Source organism: Psittacula echo (assembly GCF_963264785.1).
Source record: "Psittacula echo genome assembly, chromosome: 5".
Taxonomy (NCBI): domain Eukaryota; kingdom Metazoa; phylum Chordata; class Aves; order Psittaciformes; family Psittacidae; genus Psittacula; species Psittacula echo.
In genome coordinates this window covers 18,931,043-18,959,019 of record NC_137739.1, presented here as the reverse complement: position 1 = coordinate 18,959,019, position 27,977 = coordinate 18,931,043, and the positions used below count along the sequence as shown (strand labels likewise).

Sequence of the window (27,977 nt, the reverse complement as noted above, 5' to 3'; positions counted from 1 at the left end):
TTATATTCTCATTGCTTACACTCTACATCTGCTACAGCTGACTCTGATGACATGTAGCTGTGCCGCTCTGTCAGGATTCTGACAATCCAGCATTCTGTGCTGTACAGCAGAGGGAGAGGGCAATATAATATAGTATATATAAAATTATGTGTTTTATACATATGTATATAGATGGAGCCCATCCAAGTAATAATTGAGGGCCTCTGCCCACAAGAGTGAGCTTTGTGATGTCTTTCAACCCTTAGTTTTAAATTATATCATATATTTATAGAAGACAGCTTCAATGCGGATCTCCTTGGAGATCTTTCCCCTTTCAAGTCCATGCTTTCAGCACGGGGACTCAACATAGTCATTTTCCAGCCCACGGCGAAACCGTGCTGTCAAAGTACGGCTAATGACAATGACCCGGGGTGCCATGCAGTCCTCACGCCTGTGAAGAATGTTCCAAATGAGAATGGCAGCTGCCAGCGTGGCCAAAAGACAGGCTCCAATGTTAAGATAGCAAGACCAAGAGAGGTTGGTGTATGGTCCGATGCGGTAGAAAGTCACCAATCCGATGACCAGAACAAAACCTGTAGGGAGAATGTGAGAATTACTTTTAGTGAGTTATTCTCTTGAACTTCTATAGTGGAGAGAGGCCATAGGCCAACAGTTCTGAGTCTGTAAAGCCTTTCCATCCCTACTATGATGTGTGTATGTGTTCTCCTGAAGGCATATGTGGGCATGATATGTATATATATATATATGATGTATGCAAAGGCTGGGTGCCTAAATGGAGTCTCAATGTCAGGTTTAAATCTGTTCTCTCTGATTTAAATTTCTTACACCCACTTAGCTGTATTTCATGTGGTAGGTTTTTTCCCATCCTCTTGTCTCACACAGATGTCCTTATTTCTGTTGCCACCATAGAAAACTGGTATATTAATAATATTAGTAAGGAAAATCTTTTATTCAGAATATGGTACACTTATTCTGAAATTTAAAACTGTTTATGTAAGGCAGGCTGCTATTGTAAACTGCAAAAATGATGAATAGCTAATTATCTTACAGAAATAATAAAAGTAATGTACAGAGGCTTAAAAAAAATCGAAGGTGAAATAAATGGGACTTTATGGTCCTACTTTTTCTGTGCCAGAAAAAACTGTTATGGGCCAGGAGCAATATTATTCCTCCAGAAGCTGCCAAACGCAAGGTTTCCATTCTGTCCCTAACCTTAAGCACAGTAGTACATTCCCTAAAAGGTCAGTAATATTAGAGTGATAACACTGCACTTGGCACTTCTGGTTGGAGATGATAGACAATGAGATTTGCAAAAAAAAACCCTGAAAAAAAATATTTTCCACATTCTTTTTGGTAGACACCACTGGTAAATAGTGTTATTTCAGGGATGAGGTGGGTCATGCAGGAGGCCAGTATTAGAACAAGGGTCAGAATCCGTATCTCTGACTCCTTTTTATGTTACTAAGACTGCCCTTTCCCTGAAGAACGCACTGATAAGCACACAGTTACTTTTCTGCCCTTTATTGGATTAGTGCCTTCCTGTGCCTCTTCTCAAATAAAACTACTTTTCAGCTTTTCAAGAGAAGTAATTTATATATATGATTAGATTGAAACAAACATACAAGGAGGCAAATGTGCTTCCATAGCTGACAAAAGATTCTCTCTCTTTTCTCCTACACACTTCCTTAACCACCACCATCACACAAGAAACAGCACTGATCAAAGGACCCCTTCATGAAGAAAGACTAGAATAAACGAAGACCCATAAACAGCCAGAGGATTTCTATATACCATCTTCCTAAGTTCACAGGCAAGGACTGGCAAGAGCAAGTAGGTCCCAGTGGCTGCATGCTGTCCTCTCAGCTAGCCACACTGCCTGCAAACACTGTTCTCACAGATCTGTGGCTTTAACATGGTGCAATACCTGGCTCTGGTCCTTGATTTTCCATAAAAGAGCACATCCTGAGTATGCATTGTATCAGGTTTCTTTCAAAAAAGAGTATTAGTAAAACAGTGAAAATGGAAAAGGCATGAATTATATACAGATGAAAAAAAATAGAGGAGGGAAATGAAATACAAATAGGATGAAAAAAATCACTACGTAAGTAGGCACGACATTTTAACTATTCTCAGAGTTAAAAATGTGAGGGCTGAATCCCCCTCCTAATGAAACTAGCAACAAATGAGTATTAATTCCGCAGACATCTGGCATCCTCAGCTCTCTTGGTTCTACTTAGAAGGTGGTTTGTGTCTCAGTTGCTTGCTACACCTTTTCCTCCCGAGGCAGCACTGTTCCACAGATGCCGTGGACCAAAGAGGGTTTGAAGTGAGGCATTTCTTCCTAAGGATATATAAAGAGGAAATAGGTTCTTACAGGAGGAGTAGCTTTTTCCTGCTCTTCAACCACTCTGCAGTAACCTTTGCTGGGAAAAGTCTAACATAGGTTTTAGGCTGTCAACTCAATTGTGAAAACAGCAGTTAATAACACCTTGATTTTGTCAGTTAAGTCTAGTAGTTATTTAATGGTTCAGCTTAGTTTTAAAAGAGTAAGTTTCACCTGGGGAAAATGTGGTGACATGGAAAATGTGGTGACATGGAGCACACTGACTTAATTGAGTTGCAGAGATCACTGATCTAGCACTCACAAATTCAGTCTGCAGGATTACTTCTAATGTTAATTAATTATTTCTTATGTTAACCAGGTTGGAGATGGGTTCCCCATCTAGCATTATTTCAGCATATACAGGTTTGAAAGTTGTTTCTTGACCACTGTTCAAAAATATACTGAGTATAGAAAAATTGTAGAAGATGTGCTTTTGACCAATTAAGCTTGAATCTTCATTCATTTTTTTCAGTAATCATTGCTGAATGACAGTATGGTATGAGGTACATATCAGACTACGCATACCTTTTAAAATCCTGATCTCTTGGAGCCAGGCAGATGTTATCTACATTCTTGGATAGACTGTTAAAAGCAAGTGATCTTCTTCAAAGGAGTTATTTTTTCTGTATAGTCATATGCTTAGCTCATCACATGTGAAAGTGGGAATGTTCTTATGCATTCACAATCCTCAGTGAAGTTTGCACATGTTTTTTCAGCATTCAAAGAACTCTACTTTTGTCCTCAAAGCCACAGTAAGTCGTGCTCTTCCTTTTCTATGATGTTTCCCTGAATTGCTTTTAAATTCTCATGACTTTGCTGATTGGTGTTATCTGGGTCTTTTATGACTTTAATCTGTTTCTTTGTTGTTAGTGGTAGTGGCATACAAGAAGATTGCAGCAGAGCTCAGAAAGAAAATAGTTTTTCCTCACTTCCAGTGTCATTCTCAAAGTTCAGTTTGTCCTAAAGCATATGGTAGAGAAGAGGGGGGGAGATCAGATACTGTATAATGGAATACATCAGGTTTTTTTAAACTGTCTTCTGAGATGGCTTGGTTCCCATCTGTAGAACCAAAATGATAAAACTTCTGTGCTCTGTTTTGTATTTCAGAGCTTTGGGAGCTAGTACAAATCAAGAAATCCATCTTCCTGATGACTCTGGCACATGACAAAACTGTGTGTGATCAGTTTTCCTTTCAGAATTCTTTTCCAGTTCACATACACTTTCTCAGAGAATCCGAAAAGCATTAAATAAAAATAAACCAGATGATCTTTAAGGTCATTTCCAAATCTAACCATTCTGTGATTCTGTGAAATTTTATTTTTCTTTTTTAAGTATGATGCAAATCACAAACCTTAAGCAGGAGAAGCTTTGAACTAAGCTATTTGTACCGGTGACCACTTACAGGTACCTCTAAGAGACAGTTATAAATATTAACAATGGTCCACTTTATCTTGCATTATATGTTTGAGGCTTTCTTGGCAGAAGGAGCTAGGTTCAGGAACACCAGTTATGCAGAGTAACCCTGATATTTCCAGGTATGGAATTGTGGCTGGTGCTCTCCCACTGCAGGTTTACAGCTGTTTATCATTATCTCTGCCTTAGGGAAGTACGGATGGTTAGCACTTTTAGTTTAAACTGAAAGCCAGGTCTGCTTGTGCAAACCTGCTGGGAAAAGCTGGTTTGCACAAGTGTGAGAGAGCTGTGCTCCTTAGACATCAGTTTTGCCCCATCCTTTGTTCGTTTAGCTAAGACAAGCAGCAGTGGTCTATATACATTTCTTTATGGCACAGTACAAGCTAATAAACACCATAGGAACATTTCCATTATTTAAACTTTTTTCCGCCAAAATTACTCAGCTTTTTCTTTCTTGCTTATGTATTGCTTACAGCTGATTACTGTCCTAAATGGCTACACATTTCCATGCTAGGCCGTCCATCTTCATGAGCTCTCTTCCATCCAATGGAGCAATCATCCACCAGGAAGAAGCACTAAGGCTTCCTTACAGGTCCCCAGATAAAACTATTTATGCTAGCAAGACTGTTCCCCTTCACAGGCCCTTTGCCTGAACCCTGATCAAATGAGCAGCCGGTAGTGCAAGAGGCTTTCTGTCCTTTTGCAGTTCAGTGCCACTGCCTGAGCAGGGGGGAACAGGAAGATAATGGGTTTGCAAGCTCCTGGCTTGGCAGGTAGCAGGAGTGAGTCACTGGAGCTCTTGAGTGAAGAATGTATGATCTGTTCAAAATACTTTGCTGCAGGCTGAAGAGAAACTGACAGAAGAGAGAAAAACATGACAGAGGTGGGAGAGTTGGAAGCATGTTACTGTAGAGAGTTTCCACCATTAGTTTTACAGTTCTGCCAGTGTATGTGAGTTCCAGAATAAAAATGCCACTGTGAACATCATTTTCCAGCATTCTTATTTCATATTAGCATGACCTGATACTGGATTTATGAATGTAGGAACTAAAGGGCAAAGGGTGAAGAAATCATATTGATGCAAAAAGACTGCATTTGCATTCAATGATACTTAAATTTTACTGAGTGCTGCTATTGTAAAGATGATGTTGTGTGAAACCCCCCAGAGAGGGATTTTGTCTGTAACAACTTAAGCAAAATCAGATTTCTTGAAGCAAAGTGTTCCACTGTGCTACTTATCTTTTCCTTGCCCTTCTAGTGGTGGTGTTCAGCAGCTAGGAATTGAGATGAAACATTTAGTGGCAAGTCTGCTCTCTAAATGACTAGGCAAACACTAAATCCTCTAGTTGTGCCAGCCTAGCCCTTCTCCTTTACAGTTTCTTCTTTCTTGGGAAAAGTAGATTTTTTTTAAATATTTTTTTTTATTCCTTTGTTATATGGATGTGGAGTCTATGGAGGAGTGGTGTCTTCCTAGTTTGGATGGGACATTATGGATAATTATGTGTGTACCACTGGGTTCAGACCCTCATGCTCTGATTCAGGAATACTCAGTTGCTCTAAGGAAAGAGAATGAAACTGAAGTTTGACTAATATTTTCTTTTTACTAAGAAGATAGGTAAAGCAGAGGATTTTCATTATATTGGTATCTCCAGTTTTGCTTACTGCTTTCACCTGTGTTATCTTTGACAACATTTTAATTTGGTGCCTTTGAATACTGTTAAGTATTCAATTAGTTTATCATTTTAATGAGAATTTACTGTAAGAAAAATGGTGCTGGAATTCTACTCCTATTGATGCTTGTGTAATATGGGTTTGGCTCAGTTTTTAATGTAAATATACCAGTGCAGAACTTGGCTCTGGATGGTATGCAGACCAGTTAGAAGTACCTATAAAAATTAACCTTGTATTAAGAAAAGCTTCTGTCTCCATGACTAAAACTGACTGTGGTGACTTTTCACTTTTTAAAAGACATTTGTGACATTGAATTTAGCTTCAGTATTCCAATAAAATACCTGAAGGGAGACAGTTAGCTTTCCAGACTATTTCCCATGGGTAACTCTCCTAAAAATAACCAGAAAATTCCTCTACTTGCCATCAGTCTTCTTGATCTCTAATTTTATGATACAGTTTGAAAAAGGCTGCGATGGGAAATATTTCCTTAAATTTAGTTATGAAAATATTAAACATTTTCATCTGATTTGGTTTCATTTCTGTTTCGTATCAATGACAAGACTTTCAGATGCATAGGTGAATTTCCTTTAATTAATTTAATTATGTACATCAGTCAATTCCAGATCATTTTATTGTGTATTGTCTAAAGTCTGCACAGAGGCCACATCTTTACTAAAAATCCTGATGAGATTACTTAAAGTACTTTATTTTCCCATAGAGCTGCTCTTTATCTCTAGTTGTTTCCCATCCATAGCAAAACAAGTCTGGCTGGGGGGCCTTTTTCATTGGGGAAGGAAACAGATAACGAATTCACTAGGAAGACTTTTGATTGGGACAGTATTGACTGTGAATGAGGGTGGGTTGGGAAAATGTTACTTTTTGAACTTACATTTCAGATCTGTATACTGAATTTCCTGTTTGACTGTAGCTGGCTGTAAGCCACCTACAGATTTTTACCATTTTAAAAGAACTCTCATAGGCACTTTCTTACTTCTGTGATAGTTCTGTTTGTTTGGATTGGTTTCTTTTTAGACACCCCTTGATTCACATTCCTTCTTTTTATTAGTACATTGATAGTGCAGTTGAAGAAATCTACACTATGGTTTTTTCTAGGTTGGTAGAGAGTCTACATTGGGAGTTATAAATCTCCTCTTTACAGCTTGTCCTCTAGGATGACTTTTGCTGCCAGGAAAAGGGAGAAGAAGGAAAATAGAGCAGCCAGACTGCTGGGAGTTGACAACCCACGCCTTTGCATCAGAACTGCAAACAGGATTGAGAAATTTTTCGCCCCCTTTCTACATGCCCCATAAACATTTACAGGGAATGATTTAGCTGCAATGAACCACAAGCCTGAATAAGCTGCTTATAGGGACTCAACTCATTCTCACAGTGAGATAGATTCCCAAAGTGCAATTGCTATAGGACTTACGTAAATGATCACTCAATTAACACCTTTTCCTGTGTCAGCTTGGCACAAAAAAGAGTTGCTACAGTGTGAGGCATATATGGAGCTTCTGTAATCATACAATCACAGAATCCCAGACTGGTTTGGGCTGGAACAGAGCTTAAAGCTCATCCAGTTCCAGCCCCCTGCCACGGACAGGGACACCTTCCACTAGGCTGGGTTACTCCAAGCTCCGTCCAACCTGGCCTTGAACACTGCCAGGGATGGGGCAGCCACAGATTCAGTGGGTAACCTGTGCCTAGCACTTCACCACCCTCACAGGGAAGAGCTTTTGCCTAAGATCTTATCTCGGTCTCCCCTCTGTCAGGTTAAAGCCATTCCCCCTTGTCCTGTTCCTACAGGCCGTTGTCCAAAGCCCTTCTCCAGATTTCTTGTAGGGCCCCTACAGTTGTGTAGTAGTTGTGATCTCTTAGTTGTAGTAGCAGGCTGAAGCTGCAGAAGTATGCTTGCTTGGTTTAAATGCTGTGGAGACTTTAGTGGCCTTTGAGTTTTCAGTTGTACATTGTTGAGTACAATAAAAATTTCCTTCCAAATATTTTGGTAGAACATAACATCTCTTAGAATTCAGACAGAAGTGTGTGAAATGACAAGTTCTTCAACTCAAATTTCACTTCATTGCTTATGAACATGCATATTACATAGACCAGCCTTCTCAGGGGCAATACGACCCTTTTGTCCTTCATTTTTCACCACTGTATTACAATGGCTTTCCACTTTTGTCTTTAACCTGATAAGTTATGAAATTTAGTCAGTGTAAGGCAGTGGGTTCTACTTTGTGTTGGTTGGAAATCTTCAAAGGGAGTTGTAGAGCACTATTTAACAAGTCTACTGACAGTGAACTTGCTTTTCTTTGTTACCTTGTAGAGGTTGACTTAGAAATTATGGCAGTCCTTGAACTGAAGGCTGATTCCCTGTGCATAAGGCATAATTCTTGGTGGGAAGCTGTTTACATAAGGATAAATGTGCAGACTTTCACCCAGAAAGTCAGCAGCAAACATTACTTGGCACCTCCATTCAGCTGGAGTCAAAGCAAGCTCTGCTTTTGGTGGCAGTAAACTCTATCAGACAGGTAAGAGCTCTTGTCATCCTGAGAAAAAACAACTTGTGCAGAGAGAAGCGGTCACTGACAAGTGAGCCTCCTGGAAGCTTCAGTGGTCATCTACTTCTCTTTTTCAAGTGCTGTGTCCATCTCCTGATGCATCGAAGAGTTGTGTAACTGGGGATCTAGCTAGGAGGGACCTCGGTGTATGTGTAATATGCATGTTCGTAAGCAATGAAGTGGATATTTGAGTTGAAGAACTTTTCATTTCACACATTTCTATCTGCATTACTGCGTTATTTCTAATGCTGTGTCTGTCGTAAAACGTGTTCCCTGTACTTGCACATCCAAATGATATTTATCTGGTGATATATTTGTTACCATATTTCTCATTAGAATATGTGCCCTTGACATTGAGATACTACAACAAATCACCTGCTACTCATATATGAGTATTCAGGCATGAAGAATATACACAGGTCAGCTGGGTTCAATGTACTTCTTTGAGCTACCGCCCATCCAGTTTGCTGGTTCAGCTGCTCACCTGAACCATTTCAGTCAACACAAGTGGGATAGGCTTCTATATTTTAAGATCTTTGCAAACGTGTGAAAAAAAAGATCACTTTATTGTTAGGTTTGCAGTCCACATAAAGAACAAGCAAGTTTGGCACTGAGGTGAAATAAAAATGAAAAATAATGAAAACATTTAGTACAAATTAAGCAGTTAAGTTCTCTCTCTTTGATATGATTTTTAGGTTATTTACAGTATCTCATTTATTTGCTTCATTTTCAGGAAGTATTAGGTTTACAGCTCCATAGATTCCATCTTAGAACAGATCTGGCTTGAGGGTGTTGTGAAGGAAAAAGGTGGAAGGAAGTAATACAGAAATCAAAATCACACTGTTGTCGTGGATATCTTCAGCTGTATTTTCCAAATGGCTGCTTTGCTGGTCTATCTGCATTAAGATTTTCTGGAATTCAACCAATCTAAAGTTGTAGTACCCAGAAAGAAGTTAAATGGCCTAACAATTGTTTGATTTCAGTTTAGAAGTACAGAAATGAGAGTATGGGTAAATTCCAATTTCCTGTAACCTGTTGGGGTCTGGAGTGAAATACACTGTCAGCAGAAAAACACAGTGGGAAAAGCTGGAATGCAATGCTTGAAATTCAGGAGAGGTGAGATTGTAATTTACTTGACTGTAAGTGACAAGCTCTGTAGGAGTGCAGAACTTTTTAATCTTCATGATCTGACATACTGAAGTAATTTAATGCTGAATATGGATTTACAAGCATATTAATCATGATGATTCAGGGTTTTCCAATCTTGGACTTTCAGAAACTTGGATGAGATCTAATGTAAGGGATATTGTATCCTGGATTTTCCCCATTATGTTTCAAACATATCACTCTAAAGTCTGTGATAATCGCCATTGTACAAGGTTGGAGACTTGGCTGGAGTCCCTTTAGGTCTGATACAGTCTGGCAGGTTACTGCTTGTAGTAGTTCAGTTTTCTCTGAAGTGATCTTTCTTCCCTATCCTGTTAGTATGAACTTCCCTTTCCAACTGATCTTCTGTCAGCTCTGTTATTCATCCTATATTCAACACATAGAGGCTGTAACAATTCCTTGGGGGGGAAAAAAAAAAAGAAAGAAAGAAAACAAAAAACCAACCAACCGAACCCCCCCCCCCACACACACACAAAAAAAACAAACCCAAACACAACAACAAGAAAAAAACAAAACTCCAGAAAACCCAAAACCCTCTGGAGAGAAATTTCTGAGCATTGACACAAGATTCCACATACAACACTGGTTCCATTTTCACCACATGCCTTTTCCAAAGCAAACAGCTAGCCTTCCTGTTAACAGGGAAGTGTGAGGTTGTAGAGCTGTGTGAATCCCATTGCTGTCTCTGGAGCTGTGCTGTTTCCTCTCTTCTTTCCTTCCTCTTTGCTTCCTGGGGCTTTGTTTTCTGTCAGAGGTCCATCCTTTCTGAATGACTGTCAAATGCTTTTGCAGGTGGCAGGAGTGAAAAGCAGTGGAGCCTGGAATCATTGCAGGCTCCAGTGGGGTTGGAGATGGGTGATTTCAACTTGTGGTAGGGTTCAAAGAGAATACTTGATACACTTAGTTTTCTAAAACAAAAAGGACTTTTGTTCAGACATTGGGAAACTGTGATGAAACCCCTACATAATGTTTCAATAAGTAAACTCTGACTGAAAATAAGAAAATTGTGAATTGACTTTGTGATTATGAACCATGTACTCAAGCCTTCCTCCACAATAATAGATTTCATTCTACAGGTGACTGATTCTCTCTTTTGTTGGCATATTCCAGTATGAAAGATAGGCCCTTGATATCCAAGTAGTCAGCAGCTAATGTAACACTGAAAAACTAGGGAGGTCTCCGAAAAGTCTATTTTATATTGGATAATGGCAGACGTGATGACTCCTTCCCTCTCTTTTTTGAAAGTATACATTCCAGAAGACTTCAGCTGGTGGTTCTGGCTATCGGGAAGAAATTTGTTTAAAATAAAAACTTCATTAAGATAATGAGATCGAAAATGAATATCATGTTACTGATTGCAAGGCAGAAAACCATCTGATGATGGTGAAGGAAAGCATGGCATAACTGTAGAGGAGGACTGGGCGGGGGGGGGGGCAGGGATAGCCACCAGAGTCACTGCATTATTTCTGCAGATGGGAGACCTCCAATTCATACAGCACAATGTCTGTCTCTGTAACTGTCATGTGCTGCCAGATCCATCTCTTCACACCTTTTGAACATAGGCAGGCAGATGAACTCCTTGGTTCAACAGCTTCTTCAGCCATTCTCATTAGTGTTTTGTTAATCATTCTGACTCTGGCTTCCCTCCCCTCTCCCCTCCCAGCGCTGGGGATTTCAAGGTTCAGCTTGCATAACAGGTAATAGCAGGCATTTCCTTCTCCTGTGTCGGGATATCCTGGCGCCCTTCAGTCTCTCTCTGACTGTGTTTAAAACAGACTCCAGCACAGGAAAAAAAAAAAAAAAGGAAAAAAATCCCAGTCTAAAATTAGCAGCCCTGATAGAAGAACGGCCCAGGGCTGTCCCCTGTGCTGTTTGTCAATGAAGCAACACAGCTAAACGGGGCCAGAATGCGTTTCCGCTCTGGGAAAAACAGACATGTCAAGTTTTGGGGAGGAGGGAAGGGAGTAAGAATTGAGAAGGCATCATCATCAGGGAGACCTAAGGTATCCAGAGTTGTAAACACCGTGGTGTACATGAAGAGGCTGTACGGAATCTTGTTATGGCAAGGCTGTATCTGTCTCTTAATAGCACTGACTTCTGCTTGAGGGTCTCTGGTCCTTGAGGCTGGATCAGATGCTTTGAGACTCCTCCTCTTGTTTGGCTGTCGTGTTCGTCATCCTTAATGGGTGTTCACTGCTGAGCACTGTATTTCAATTACAAGATTCTGATCATGCAGCAGTATAAATATGAGGTCTCAGCAGGTTTACACCATTCTAAATTGTCTGAGTTTTTAAAGTTGAACTTAAAATTTACAGAAAAATAACCTGCGCTTTACATTAATAACATTATATGTTTTTAAGCGGATCTTGTAAGCAGCTTGGATGTTCTACTCCATTAATAACAGTTTCATGCATGGATATTTGAAACGATTGGACTCTTGCTGTAATGAGTGACTTATGTAGTAAAGAAAGGCATTATTGCAAAAGGTTTACAGTTCATTGTCACTGCTGTCAACATGGAATTGTGATAAAGCCATTTCCTCCTTTCCTCATTCATTTCTGTATGTGGTCTGTGTCCATGAAAGCTACTGTGGGAATTTTATTTATAGCAGTCAATATTATGAATTGACTCCAGCTTTCTTTGCTAGATTGCAGATGTGTCTGTCTATCAAAATCCATCTGACGGTCCTTGAGTACAATTCAGTTAGCTAAAAGCAAATAATCATATTTCAGCAAGACTTCAAAACTTTCCTCAGCCATTCTGCTCTGCTTTCAGATATGCCAAGCCTTTGGTATGTTTTGTCCTGCTAAACTGGGGGATTACTTTGCATCCCGTGAATTTCTTTCATGTTTGCCTTCCTGGTTTCATAGGAAATAATAAAGGCTTGTTTTTCTTGGTTGACTCATTCTGATATATCCAAGATAAAAGCTTCTATTCATGTACTGCAGAATCTCATGGGGAAAGCTTCTAAGAGACAATGAGCTTACTTTTAGGTTTAGGCTGCTTTGCCTATTCTTTGTCATTTGAAAGATTTATAAAGTAAGAAACTCTTTTTGACCTGGATTTAGTAAAGACAATGTATTTTTCTATCAGTAAAAAGAAGTGGACTTACTGGCAAGTTGAAACACAGCAGCTATAGCCTCCTCCCACCACTGGGTATCCTGGGAAATGATAGGCAGCTCCATTAGGCCCAGGACAAAGATGAGCTGGCCAGCAGTCAGAGCAACAGTAGCGATGAGGTTGCAAGCACGCATCATATCAAACTGCACTAGGGAAACATAAGAAGTACGCATAACATTAAAATGATACAAAATGGGGAATAAGAAAATCTTGGCTGAGTGGCTAAGTAAAATGTGTCCACAGAAAATGATTCTGACACTATTCATAATCCAGCAGCCCCCTGCTGTAGCTGCATTCCCTGTGGTCTGCTTAAGAAAAGATTTTCTTTAAGATGTGTATTGAATCTTCCCTTTAGTTACACAGCATCCCATAAGTATTGCTTCAGCGCAAAACAATCTTGTATGAAACAAGCAGCTAATTTCCATGGATGGCCCTGGAGGTGCTTGGCTTTTGCCTTATTCTGCCTGTAATTAGTGGCACAGTTTTTTGGGAAAGGAATGGTGTGTGTTTGGCATCACAAATAGGGATGTAGACAAAGCAGAGACATTTAATGCCTTCTTCACCTCTGTCTTTAACATCGATGATGAGCCCTGGGACCCCTGGAGCCCTGTGTTGGAGGACCATGACTGCAGGATGATAAACTCCCAGCCAACCCGAACTTGCTCAAGACTTGCTGCTCCAGCTACATGTGGGGTCCAGTGGGATTTATCTCAGGGTACTGAAAGAACTGGCTGATGAGACCTCTCTCTGTCATTTTGTATTGGTCTTGGGAGCCTGGAGAGGTCCCACTTGACTGGAAGCTGGCAAATGTTGCCCCAGTTTTTAAGAAGGGTAAGAAGGAAGGTCCTGGTAAGTACAGGCCTGTCAGTCTCACTTCAGTGCCTGGTAGAATTATAGAGAATGTTATTCTAGGAGTTACCAAAAAGCAATTGAGAGACAACACAGTCATTGGTCACAACCAGCGCAGGTTCATGAGGGAAAAGTCCTGCTTAATCAGCTTAATTTCCATTTATGACAAGGTCTGCCATTGAGTTGACCAAGGGAAGCCAATAGATGTGATGGGTTTGGATTTCAGCAAAGCTTTTGATTCTGTCTCTCACAGTATCCTTCTGGATAAACTTTCCAGCACATGCCTAGACCAGTTCATCTGCACATTGGGCTCAGAGTTGTAGTAGATAGGGTGACATCAGGCTGGTGTCCGGCCACAGTTTGGGTTCCCCAGGGCTCAGTTTTCGGGCCAGTGCTCTTTAATGTTTTTATAAATGGTCTGTATGCAGGAATCGAAGGTACATTAAATAAGTTTGCTGACAATACTAAAATAGGAGGAGTTGTGGACTCCCTTGAGGGTAGAGAGGCCTTACAGAATGATCTGGATAGGCTGGAGAGCTGGGCAGTCACAAACAGTATGAAATTCAAGAAGAGCAAGTGCCTGATTCTCTACCTGGAATGAGGTAATCCTGGCTATGGTTACAAATTGTAGGATGAGAGGCTGGAGAGCTGCTCAACGGAAAGAGATCTGGGGGTTTGGGCTGATGGCAAGCCGAATACGAGTCAACAGCGTGCCCTGGCAGCCAAAAGGGCCAAGCATGTCTCGGGGTGCATCAAGCACAGCACAGTCAAAAGAGGTGACTGTCCCACTCTGCAATGTACTGGTGTGGCCCCACCTTGAGTCTTGGGTGCAGTTTTGGCACCTCAATACAAGAAGGATATCAGACTATGAGAGGGTACCCAGGGGAGAGCGACCAAGATGGTGAAAGGCCTCGAGGGCAAGACTCAAGCAGAGTCTTGAGGAGCAGCTGAGGTCACTTGCAGAAGAGAAGAATGAGGGAGGACCTCATCACTTAAGGGGGACCTCATCACAGTCAACTGCCTTCCTACATCACTGCCTGCCTCAAGGGAGGCAGCGGAGGGGAGGTGCTGATCTCTCTCCAGTGACCAGCGATAGGACACAAGGAAATGGAATGAAGCTCCATCAGGGGAAGTTCAGGTTGGAAGTTAGGAAAAGGTTCTTCACTGACAGGCTGGTTGGTCACTGGAACAGGCCTCCAGGGTAGTGGTCACAGAACTAAGCCTGTCAAGAGGTCAAGGAGTGTCTGGATGATGGTCTTAGTCATATGGAATTGGACTTAGTCATCAGGGAGTTGGACTCTGTGATCCTTATGGTTCCCTTCCAACTTGAGATATTCTGTGACTGTATGATTCTGTGGTTCGATATTAAATATAAAGAACAAATGCAGAAATAATTACAGACATAGATACCTGGAATCTTGAGCAGAAACCTGATTAAATGTGTCTCCCAGCTGGCTACTGAATGGAATACATTCATTGCAAAGTTGAGTACTTTTAGTCAGGCTTTTTTCCTACTTTTCCTGTTAACCTGATGTATGTCCTGTTTTCATCCTTTTCCTTCCTGTCTAGCAAAAGGTGGGATTTCTAAATATCATTGTGCCAGTTCAACATTTTTGCTAACATGTCGTTGCTATTCTGAAATGGACGCAGTTCAGTGTTTAAGTTTGGCATATGTTAGAAAGACTCTGGATGTGAATATTCCTCAGATTTTCAAGAGTAATTTAACTGTTTATAAGTTTAGTGGGTGCACACAATTTGATTCCTGATCTTCCAAGGAGACACCTAGGAAGTGCAGAATACAAAACTTGGTATCAACAAGCATTGTGGTCATCGAGTCTGGTCTGCTTTTCTGAGTTGTAAAAATGAGTTTACCCTTTATTTTCCCTTCATGGGTCATCTTTAGCTTCCAGTGTTCTAAGTAACAACTCATGATTTAATTAAAATTTAGTAAAATATGGTATTGTATCTGAAAGTTAGTTAAGAACCGTAGGCCATTAAACTTTTTCACATTGAATGAAATGTTAAGAAGATAACATACTAAGTATTTTTTGGTTTTCCTAGTGAGTTCATCTCTCAGCAGAGAGGAAACTTATTTCACTCAAGAAAATAATTTGCTCAAAGATTTTGTGTTTAACTTTCAAAATTGTCCTGTCTAGCATTGGGAGCATTTAGATCTTTTGCCGTGTTGAATGCTTACGGGTCACAGAGCATGTTGGTTGATAACATAATCGTATTCAGATGGCTAAGCTTTGTAAATATCAGTAAAACTTTGAGCATTTGGAGTGTTCTGTTTTTCCACTTAAACAGACTTCTCCAATACCTTGAAATCAATGCTTGTTGAAGAGTTAGTAACACCTTTCAAAGGAGAAATGTCCTAAGTAAAGAGCAGGCTTGCTGCCATTAGAATTAAAGTACTTTAATTTGTCAACAGAGCTGTCTGTAGTATCAAACTAGAAAAATAGTTGGTTTACAGCCATAAGGAATTCCATTGCCTTGTCTGTATATAATATGCATGAGCTTAAAAAAAAAAAACCAACAGCTTCTGTTATTTTATACCCCCTAAATGTCTGAAGCTTAGCCCGTACGAACAAACACCAAATGTTTCCCTTCACTGTTTTTTATGACTGCATTTTAACACTTAACGGTACTGTAAATTCTTTTGGCCTTGCCATAGATGATATTATATCTAGAATGCTTACACCAGTAAATTTATAACTGTGGCTCAATTGAATTCCAACAAAATTTGTAATTATTTAGTCTTTAAGTAGTGGTTCTGTCATCACTGTCCTCTTGCAATTGGACAGTGCAGTGGCATTGGATGTGTAACACTGATGATCTTTACTACTGTTTGGAAGAACTGCAGGTTTACAGATGTGTATTTGCCTGATACATTACACTGTTCAGAGAGATGTAAAAATGCAATTACTATTTTGCATAGCTGCTTCTTTTTACCAGAAAGAAGGTTGCACTTGGTCCAGGTTGGAACCCCTGCAGGATGATGACAGGTAGAATAAGGAGGAAGCAGCTGGTGTGATCTCATTAAATGTAAAGATAGTTATTTTTATGGAATAAGGTATTACAAGAATTGAATTCCCTTCCATATTTTTCTGAGGATATTGTTGTCTTATTCTAACATGATCTGTCATCTTTTGGTTTTGTTCTAAAATTGTAATGATTCCTCTTCCTCAGAGGGAAAAAAGTCAAACTTAATAATGTATAACTCTTATGAACTCCATTCTTCTTTCAGTAGAGCTCGTTGTTTTCAGCCTGGCAGTGCCCCTCTGCAGGTAACTCTGACTCATAGCCACAGTAACTTTGCACATCGCCAGTTTGGCACATGGTAATTCTATGTTGAACGTATTCAGCCCTGAGCTGAGCTTCTGCAACATGAAACACTCCAGACGGTGGTACCTGTGGAAGGCAGCTCTGGCCTCCTCTTACTGATGACAAGCAGCGTACAACACTGATCAAGGAAGGGAACTGAGTATGCAATCTCAAAGCATTTCTTCAGAGCCTGTACCCAAAGATGTTTAAAATGTAAATCATGTTGAGGAAAGCTAGACCACAAAACTTTTCCTGCTTGAATGACTGCTCAATCCAGGAATAAATATAACTCATCTCTTATAAAATTGCCTGAAGTATAGTTTTTATGTGAAATTTAGTGTTTACCTTTGTGCTCTTTTACTCTGCCTGTTGCTATTTTAAATTATAGGTAAACCAGAAATTCCTCAGTAGCCAGCTTCAGTCCATTCTGATGTATTTTGTATAGATTTTAAAACTAGTATGAATTTAGGCTCTCCTGTTCAACCACATCAAACATTTCTGCTTCATTTACAGTAGCCCTGATTGCATTGCAACTTTCTGTGTCCATTGCGGACTTCAACTTTTTCAGAATGATTTCTGTCAGCCACAATTTGTAAATCAAGAGGTTCATAGCGATAATAATATCTGCACAATTACTGGTGGCATTTGTGTTAACCATTAGCTTCTACAATCTACTGTCTAAGACTGTCATGACATAGGTATTTTGTATTTTTGATGTCCCACTTTTTTGGGGTTGAACTCACTATTGCTCATGTCAACTGTCTCCTGAAGTTTAACTGTGAGTTCCCTACAGGTCGATGTGGATGCTTCCAGCAGAACAGAGCTGGACACTGCAGATGTTTATTTTGCGCGTGTCTGATACAGGTGAGGAAGACACAGCAATCCAGATTCTCTCTCTGCTTTACTTAATACCTCTCCTTCACATCCCTTAAGATGCAACTTGGCGGTCAAGAACTGGAAAAAGTGGTAGACACTGAATGTCTCCAAAACTCTCCTCTATGTGGCCGTTGTTCATCAATATAAAATACCAGTCACTGATGTATTCCTTCTGGAAGCCCATCTTGATCCCAGTTTATTCTGAGAAGTAGTGAGTTCATGGACAGGATATCCATCTGGTTCTCGTGTACAGCTTTGGATACTGGCTAATGAATTCTGCTTTGTTTATAACAGTGATCAGTCAAGGGTAAAACACAAACTCCAGGGACGAGACCAATTCAAATTCCTTGTTGTTTTGCTCATATCCTAGACCATATGTATCCATCTGGATTAGAAATATTAATTTGATTTTGTTATTTGCAAGCAGTAATTTTGTTTTGTTACTTTCCATTATAGCCCCCAGACTATTTGTGTTTCGCAGAAGTAGGTTGATCATACTGGAGAGTAATTTGCAGTGCTTTGGGTTAATGAGGAAGGATGATCTCACTGAAAAATCAAATTATGCTAATGTCTTAAAATGTGAATTTTTTTTCCTCTTTTCTGTCTGCATAGAGGGAAAAAACAATCATAGGTGGGGATTCATGCTTTTTACTGATGAAAGTACAGAGTGTGTATGAAGGAAACTAAATGGTCCAAGATACAGTGATATTTGTCTAAAACTTCCCCTGAGAAATGCCAGTTTTGGTGAACAAAAATTTTAATGCAAACTTAAGTCCACCTTCTGTAACTTACTAAGTTTCCAGGCCTGGGAAGGAGTTTAGTGATGCCGTGTTTATCCCTGGATAGGAATAGCAGCAACAATGAACATCTCACTGTGGCTTCACAATTCCTGCCTGTCCTCTAAGCTGCAAGAGCTGCCTGTGGGCATGCTGTTACTGTATCCCCACTGTAGGGCATGAAAAATGCTGTTTAAAACTTTGGGATTCGATGGGCAGGAATTGGTTCTGCTGAGCTGAAGGAGAGCACCATTTTAGGCTGCTGCTAATTTGATTACATCAGTCAGTTTATCCATACTCTAAATCTCCCAAGGAATTTTTCTTCCTTGTTTTCTATTGATTCTTTTGGTGTTAAACAACCACTTAAGCTGTGTTCAACTTTACTATTCTTTTAAGCAAAAGTTACATTTTTAGGTATTGGTTTAAAAATTATTCCAACCATGTTTGGCATGTAATAGCTTTTCATCATTAGCTTGCTCTTTAAACATTACTCAGTTGTTAACCTTTTTTCAGTGTCCACATAAAAAGGCAGACATTATAGGAGGAATTCAATGGCTGCTATGTTTGCAATGAAAGGAATTAAAACCCCAAGTGTTCTATCAATGCTCTCTCCTTTTTATGGTTCTTGGGTTTATTTATTGATTACTTATTCAGTGAATTACTGAGTATGCAGCCTGAGATGTGCCTTGTCTTCATAAGTGCTTAGTGTTCATACATGGCTTTATCCTGAAAAGGAGGATGAACGGTTGCATTTCTGAAATAGCGATTTCTAAATAATTATGGATAGAACTGGTAGTACTTCTTATGCTGAAGTTGCTTCACTTATTTTTGTAAGAATTGGTTTTCAACCAATTTTCAACCAATTTTCAAAAACTTTGCTAGACTTCATCTTCTTGGGCTAGATGTCTGCAGGCTGAGATCATGTTATGCTGTAAAAATTTAATCCAACTAGGTCAGTAATTGGATCTTTCTGTAACATAATCAAGAGGTTGAAACTGAGTACACAGTTTTCCTTTGGAACTTGACATTTTGCTGAGGTGTTACATTGAGATAAGGGGTGCATCTCCTGCTATTCTGTTAATTTTCACTCCAGTAAGTAGTTTGGTGTTAGCATACACTGCCCTGACAGAACCATAGCTGGCAACTAAATTCTTGGAAAGCCGAGCCCTGATAGGCATGGTCATCACATCATGCCTCCGTTGTCCTGGAGCAGTGTGGTTGACACAATATTGACTACAGTCTGCATGTGTTCATCCAGCCATTCAAGAGCAGAGAGCAAAGAGCTCATACTATCCAAGCTCTGAGCACTCACTGCGCAGCTCCTATGAGCTCCACTCATCATTCCTGCATGCGTTACTAAGTCATTTGGAAAATAAGTAATAGTCATGCCTGTGCATTAACTGAGAGGGTTGAAGCCTGCCCAGGCTTAGCACATGGTTTTGTGTAGCAGAGTTCTACTTTTTCAGCCTTTTGGAGTGTTTGTTAAAATCCACATTATAAGGACTTCAGAAATGCAAAATCAAGCATGCAAGCATTGGGAAAAGTCAGAATAGTACACTTTTACCTAACTGGGTTGTATCACCCAACACATGAAAGAGTGCTTTGCCAAAACACTGAACTGGTGCTGTTTAGACCAGTTCTCTGTTTAATTTCATTCTCACTAACTCTTACTCATGGTCTTGCTGGTAATGAAGTTGAATTCCAACCTGGAGAAAACTGAATTCCATATTAATAAATAATTTTAGAATAAGCCCTTTTTTATAACTCTAAAAACATCCACTTTATTCAAACTTTTGGCAACCGAGTGTGTGTTCCTCTCATTTTGGATGTCAGCATTGTCAGCACAGATCAGACGTGCAGAAAAGGTGTCAGCAGCTGACATGGAAATCAGCTGGAGCTGTGTCTTGAATGTCCCTGTAATTATTTATTGACAGTCAGCATCATGCTGTGCCTCCCAAACTCGTACTCTATTTATGAAGCCTTTGGACATTTCATTTCTTCTGTTGATTTAAGTTTGTGGTATTAATGTTGAGCTGGTTTCTGGAGTATGAATTAGGAAATATATTGAAACACTTTAAAGGTATTTGTGAAACATACTAAACCAAATGCTGGCAGTATCTAAGTGCACCTTTGCATGACTGTCTAACAGACTAAGAAGATTTAATATAGCACTGCCTTCTTGATACAGATATATTTTGTTCGTCTGAACAGACACTAATTTCTTAAAAGTGAAAGACATCTGAACTAATTTTTCTTCATCCGTTTGTAGTCTTTGCACATGATGATGTTGTTTCTGTGCCTTATCGTAAGGATAGGACTTGATACTGAAAAGGAAAGTCTCTCCCTCTCTATTTTAAAATCTTCATAAGCATCCATATAGCTTTCAGCTACAAGGAGTCCTCAGTGTGTTCTGTTGCTGGATGGATATCTTAAAAATTTTAACAGTCACTTATTTTGCTTAGCTTCATCTCTTGCTGAAGTATGCAATTTCTGATTTTTCACTTAATATTAAAGAAAGGGGGAGAGAAACCATTCTATTTCAGTACAATTAAAAGAATGTTCTGGTGTGACAGACTGGTGAAATCATCCCTTTAGATATTTTGGAACTTGATGATTGAGCTCATCTGAGTGTGAAACTTCAAATGTGAATATTAAGTTTGAAAGGCACACAGATCTTGTTTGGGGAAAGAAGATTGTGCTTGGTTGGGGTTTGGTTGGCTGGTTTTTAACAGCATCAGTAGTTACTTTGCAATGAAGACATAGCCACATCAACTATTTTCAATATGAACAAGTACTAATGATTAAGGGGATGTTAAGCAAACTCAGCATTGAGAATGCTTCTATACAGTTATCAACAGATAGGGCTCTGATCTAGCAGATCAGAGCTCTAACAGATCTAGCTTTGCAAAGATATTTAGTTGTCTACATGTTATGGTTTGCCAGTTTATAAGCATAATTTGGTGGCTGTAATAAATGTATTTAAGCTGAAATGTTCAAAAGCTCCGTTTTCACTCTTAATCCTTAAATTGAATTCAAAGTCTTGATAGTGAGAGAAACTAAACATTGATTGCTCTGATAATATTTCTGTACAATGCACGTGAAGGTACTGTATTGAAACACATATTAGGTTAATTTTCTTATCCTGAAAAGTTTTGAACTTTTTCATATACACAGCATAGTAAAATCCACATTAAAATGAGCATTCACATTAATTTGAAGAGCCAGACCTCTTACAATATGCCTTCACTGGCATTTACCATTAATTTAGTCATTTCAATTATTTAAGTATTGATCATAATGTATATGTTGGGAGGGGAAATCACAAGCCCAAGTAGTCACTGCCTCCATCTCTGCAAAAGCCTGAGCAGTTTACCAGGCAACCATATATATGACAAGGTTTTGGGCATGCTTTAATCTATTGGTCATTCCTGTCTTCTCAAAATGCAGTGGGCTTCCTTTATTGATCTGCATATATTGAAATAGTAACACAAGCCTGCAACATGCTCAGCGGCTTGGTTCAACCTGGCTCCTACCCAGCCAAATTTCAGAGACTTGTGTGGACATTGGGAATTTGTGGACATACAGTGGATGTGGACACTCCAGTGAAGTGTTGCCTCTGCAAGCCAAGCTCCTCGCTCCCACACAGCGCAGCATTCTGCAACATCCTGCCTTTGCCACCGTATTTCATGGTGTACTTGTATTTGCATAAATCATACATTTAGGCTGGACAGGTGTTTATGTTTGGTCCCTGTGGCAGTCACATAGGTGCTCATGACACTGTGCCTCTCCCTGGCACCAGTTACACTCCCTTGTAAGAACTACAATTGTCCAAAGCTATCTTGCTCCAGGCATCTGTAGCTGATAAAAGCTTCCCACTACTGGGACTTCTGTTGTGTCTTCTGGAGCCCTGAAGTACTAAGCGAGGTTTCTACATCGTTTCAAACCCCTCCCTATTCCTGCATTTCCACATTGTTCATAATGTTCTTTAGACAAAAAGGGACAGACTGTGACCTCGTGTAATGAATAAATCAGCTCCATCTGTCCACCCAGACAGCCTTGTAGCACAGTAGGAATTCAAGGTGTATTTGTACCGTGCAGCGCGGTTAAAAATATCTAAGCTGATTCCAAGTAATCTGGTGTGCTCACACAGTGCAACACAGTTATTACTGGCCTGGTATTGGGCTAGGACATAGGAAACAGGGAAACAGGGACAGGCCAAGGGGGAATGGCTTTAACCTGACAGAGGGGAGACTGAGATGAGCTCTTAGGCAGAAGTTCTTCCCTGTGAGGGTGCTGAGGCGCTGGCACAGGTTGCCCAGAGAAGCTGGGGCTGCCCCATCCCTGGCAGTGTTCAAGGCCGGGTTGGACGGGGCTTGGAGCAACCTGGTCTAGTGGAAGGTGTCCCTGCCCATGGCAGGGGGTTGGAACTGGATGAGCTTTAAGGTCCCTTCCAACACAAACCAGTCTGGGATTCTATGATTCTAATAGCAGTGGCTTTGAGTAGGTTTGGTTTACACTGAGAGGACATCACTGGTGGTGTAGCTTCATGTTCTCACTATTCAAGGTAGCTTGTGTGTCCTTGCATGATGCTGTGTTGCTCAGTATAATGTGTCTGCTGATGAATTAAATGGGGCCAAAGCTGAGTATTGAAGACTCAAGACAAACTGTCTCACCCAAGATGTTATTAAGTGCATGCTTCTACTACATGTGGTATTTTTTGAAGGGTTAAGAGATGCAGACAAGTGCATAATCTCCTGTATTTTTGCAAAAGCTCTGAAACTGCATCTTTGGCAAATTTCTCTGCCCTCACTCAGGTGACAAGAGAGTTAGGTGACCTGGCTAGGTTTCCTTAAAGTGTTTGAAGAGGGGAGTTCTTGATGAAGCCTTTTGAGTTTGTCATTTAGGTTTGTCCATGTCAGAAAAACTTTGATTGGTGTTTTCATAACTGAGCTCTGCTTCTCAGCATAAGTAAATATTTCAGATCTGGTAGTTTGTTGCCACTTTGAGGGAACTATCACACACTAACATCACTCAGCTTGGGGTAGAAGCAGAACTTGTTGGACTCCTGGTACCACCACTTAATCCAACAAAAAAATAATCGCACAAAAAACCATCCCATCGCCACACCCCAAACATTCCACCTGTTTTTTATTCTTACTGTTAGTCATTTGAAATGTCTCACAGAAGCTTTTTGGCTTCACAGATGGTTACAAGAAGGGTGCAGGGTAAGCAGAGAAAGAAGTGGATAAAGATGATTGAAAACCAAAGTTGAGGTACTTTCCCCTGCTACCAGTGTCATCCATGTTTCTTGCATTGTGCCTTGCTGAAATAGTTGACAATGAGACACTTTGTTTCCATATAATTTTTTTAATATCATTTATTTCTAGCCTTGGATTTCCTTTTTCTGCATTTCTAATCTTTTATTTCGCATGGTGCCTCTGCTGCAGTATCTGTAAACTCCCCTGGTCTTTTGTGTCACTTGGCATTTATACCAGTAGTCCTTTACTGACACTTAAATATCCCTGATGCAGTGTTTACATCATAGAATATGAATGTGAAACACCTTCATTTCCTCTAGCTCCAGTGATTTGTTTTACGGTGAAATAATTCACAGAGGTGTCCTGTTACCAGGGAACTGGGTCAGAGAAGTGTTTCATATGGAATGTGACTTTGCCTTTTCAGACAGGCTTTTGGCCGACATGCTCCATCACAGTGACTTTTGTAGTTCATTCCCTACACAATCTTTTGACAGATCATTTGCTATGATCCGTCATACACAAAAAAATGTGCAAAACTTCAATAATGATTAGTTTCAATTTGCCGTAGTTTATTTTCACTTTAAGCACATGCAATCCTGACACAATGAGCTACTTCCACAATTTTTCTTGCAGTTATTTTGCTTGAGCTGTGTACATGATGATGGGGGGAAAACCCCACCCCAGCTGTGCTGTGTCCTCTGAGAAGGAGCATTGGCTGTGATTTCAGTGGGAGAAAGAACAGGCAGTGAAAATCAGTGAAAAATAGAAGTTTTAAGAATGCACTTCTCTCTGCCAGTGAGTGAGCCTGCTTGTAGTAGCACATTTAGTTGGCTGTTACTTCCATGCTACTTGTACGAAGCCATCAGTAAAGCAAATTCTCAAAGGTTTTACTTTTTTTCTGTTTAACTGTGATATAAATAACTTGTCCTCCCCTATGTATGTGTGTATACATAATTTCTTTTTTTTTTAATATGAGCAAGATTGTGGCTTTTATTTTGCATTGCTGTTGGAAGAACATATTTTCTATTTATTGTTTGACAAATGGAATCCAAAATACTGCATTTTAAGTCTTATCATTGAGGAAGGAACTTCTTTGTTCAGAAAATTTTTATATGCATGTATAAACATACACATACATGTTTGTGATTTATCTATAACTGACAGATGAGGATTGTCATGTATATATTTCTAAAATAAGGTGTGATTTCTCATTAGAGAAATGACAAAACCGTGGATGCAGAATCAGGCCCGTATTGGCTGTATGTAAAATCCTTGGAAACATGTCTGTCAACAGATTCGTTTCCTGCTTAGTTTGTCATGGCACAGCTGTGGAGATTTTGTTTCAAATGCAGAATTGGCCTTTTGCTTACTATTTACTTCCAGATTAAATAGTTAATGGATGCTTTATTCCTATATAAATTGTGTCACTGGGCTTCAAAGTCCTCCTTTAAATTAGAAATTTTAAGAGTGTTTGTTAGAGGATTCTTCTGGGGACTTGACCATGCTGTGATTATTACTCTGAAATTTTAAATTTTCCTATCACATTTTGCTTTTATTTGATGTAAAAAATTGCTGCCCAAACAACTCTGCCATGAAACTGGCATATCTGCACCCTTTTTTTTATTTACTACCCATCTTCTGACTTGTGCACAGCAAGAAATACAAGTCGGTGGGTTTAAAGTGCTTCAGGTGCCAAATTCCAATATGCAGCTCTTTCCAGCTGTTGATTATAGAATGTGTACTTTTAACATTCATGACTGGTGTGCATGTTTTTCAAGTTAGAAATGGCTTATAAATATTAATTGGAATAGTGATTCTAGTGAAGAAATTGCTGATACACATCAAGGAGCTTTTCAACAGTCTAATCCTTTTTATTTGTCATTACAAAAGTTCTTTTGGTTAAAAAAGAATTGCAAGTTAGGTTTAGGGCTTTACAACAGTTTGGAAATTTTCTGTTTGTGCTTTATGCAGGTTTAATATTAGCAAATGTGAAGGAAACATTACTGCACAATTGTGTTGGAAAGCATTGTGTGGAATGGGTCCACATTAAAACAGGTTTTTAAAGAAGTCCCCCTCATACTTCTGGGTTTTCGTCTTCAGAGACTGTGAGGAGGAGCAGAGCATTTTTCTCTTTCTCCACATTTCTAACCATGAAAAAAGAATCTCTGAAATCACTTCTGTTATTACTAATGGCACCAAGGTGGCAGAGCTGTTTATGAGCACCCTTGAAACCTCTGGAAAGATCTTAGTGTCTGTCAAGGCATAAGCTTCACAGGCATTTGTTCTGTTAAATTCAATTCCTTGAAGGATGCGGGTTGGAACTGGATGATCTTTTAAGGTCCCTTCCAACCCAAACCATTGCATGGTTCTCTGAAGGCAGAGCAGTGATGTGGGGGACACATGGCCCTGACTGTTACCAGCTGCTTGTGGCCTGCTCTGAGTGGCCACACCTACTTCAGGCACAGCTCTGCTCCAGAGCTGAGCGACAGCAGGGGTGTTAACACAAGGACTGTGAGAAGTGAACATTTTTATTATTCAGCTTTATATTTCTCAACAGGTTACAGGTTTCATCTCATCCAAAACTTGTAACTAGCTCAGGTTAACACATAGGCATCTGTCAGATCCCATGGGTCTATGAATTTGCAAACTTAGGAACACACCATGCTTCATGACATTCATGTTCCCCAACCAGGATACCAATTGCTGTATGTAGTTGCATACATTAAGGCCTGTCTCAATTTTACATGTTTTTACCAAAAGTATTTCTGTCTTTTCCACTCCTGGCACTTCCCACAAATGTAAGCAGAGGGTGAAATATCTTCATGTGGCATCTGAATGCTTACTTTGTTTTTTAAATTTTATGGTATTCAGAGCAACTGGGGTTGGGGTTAAATGTATGGAGCAGCAAGGGACATGCTGATAGCAGGGACACAGGAGGCAAAAGCGGGCAGCAGATGTCTCAGAGCTTTCGACTTGCACTTATATAGTTCTATGTACTGTGTAAAACACAGTGTAAATTACTGCTTTTGTGGAGTGGGAGGAGGAGGAGTTTAGGTCATCACTGGTGAACATCATTATTTTTTTCTCAAATTAATTTATTTGGGGATGAACGTTAAGCGATGTTTAGAATCAGTCATCAACAATTTTGAGATTAGGTTATAAATCTCCAGGGGACCAGGTACACTGTGTCAGTTACAGCATAGCAAAAGCAGAGCAGACAAGAGATGGGACTTACATTTGACAGTGCTGCGGGATTCCTGGAACCCAGCTGACTCCGAACCCCAGCCCAGGGCTTCACACTCGCGCTCCTCCCCTTGCCCATGCCTGGCATTCGTGCTTGCACCTCCTCTGCTCTTCTCTGCCAGCCAGCACATCCTCCAGAGCCCCACGCTGCGCTTACGCCCATCCTCCAGGGTCTGGTACACCCAGTTGGAAGTAAAGGCAGCGGCATTGTTGAGAACAAGTGAGACCAGGGCTACCAACACAGCTGTGGCTACCAGTTTCTGGACAGTCATATCTGACTGTCAGCTTGCTGCCAGTTCCTATTTGCAGAAGACACGAGGTCTCAGTCAGCTGCAGCACATTGAAATTGGACTTGAAACAGGCAGCTTGCGAGGATGTTATGAAGGGCTAGAGGACATCACCGTTCATTCTCAAAGTAATCTCCAGAGGTGTTTCTGATCAAAGAAATGAAAATTTTGCGAGGTAGGTTGGAGAATTCCATAAAATAGGAACACAGAGAGGCTTTTTTTAGGTGCTTCCCAGCTTTGGCTTATCCACCTTCTTGCACTTTGATAAGTAATGCCAGTCCTGTGATAAACTGAACAACAGGGAGGTCCATTCCTTGTGAGACGCAGCGAATCCTGATAGAATCCAGTCTCGAAGCAGCAGGTTGGAGATGCTGCCGGGGCTGAAGCTGGGATGCTAGCCAGCAGCGTGCCAAGCGCCCAGTCCTCTGACTCAACCAGCACTGCTCCAAAAGCCTTGGTATTGAGTGCAAGCTTCAGAATATCCCGCAAACTGTGACAAACGTCATTCTCTCAAAGACAAGGCGAACTGGAGGGGAGTGCTGTAATCTCACAGAGCACTGCAAGTTTGGAGAATCTCCAGCGCTTTGCTCTGCCGTGTCCCTCGCTGAAGACCCAAGCTGCGAATGCAGAGGCCAGAGAACAGCCACTGCTGTGGGCACTGAGCTCCCCCCCCCCCCCCCCCCCGCCTCCCCTCCGCGGAGAGGAAATGGTTGTTTTTGTGGCTGTTTTTGGTGAGCTTCAGGGCGTAGTCGACTGCAACAAACAGAGCCACTGCCACGGCAGTCGAACATTAACAGGATGTGTTTCCTGAAAGGAAAAGACTATGGTGACTTCTAAAGTTGTCCCTCCTCCCCTCAGAGAGCCCCCCGTCCCCGTCCCACTCCTCCTACTCGCCCAGCCAGGGCTGCGCATCCTAGCGAAGATGGGGAGCAGCCCAGAGGTCCTCTAAGGAAGGGGAAAAAAGGCCCCAGTATCAGCCTTCGGAGCATCGGGTCTGCAGGAACAGATTGAGGAGGCGGATTTTACTGAAAGCAAAACAATAGGGA

The 27,977-nt window shown here is 40.5% G+C and overlaps 2 protein-coding genes across 2 annotated transcripts in view; one reads left to right on the top strand and one right to left on the bottom strand.

The window, feature by feature from the left end:
* The window catches only part of IFT140 (intraflagellar transport 140), a gene marked incomplete at its 5' end in the record, with an annotated part of 75,959 nt that overhangs the window by 30,682 nt on the left and 17,300 nt on the right, over nt 1–27,977 (top strand). The window lies entirely within an intron of this gene.
* On the bottom strand, nt 328–27,510 carry TMEM204 (transmembrane protein 204; the record flags this gene model as incomplete). The annotated part of the gene is made up of 3 exons (XM_080619785.1): nt 26,637–27,510; nt 12,311–12,466; nt 328–572 (listed from the first exon to the last, which is right to left on the bottom strand). Exons 1-3 carry the CDS (start codon nt 26,914–26,916, stop codon nt 328–330), a joined length of 681 nt encoding a protein of 226 aa, XP_080475911.1. The 5' UTR covers nt 26,917–27,510.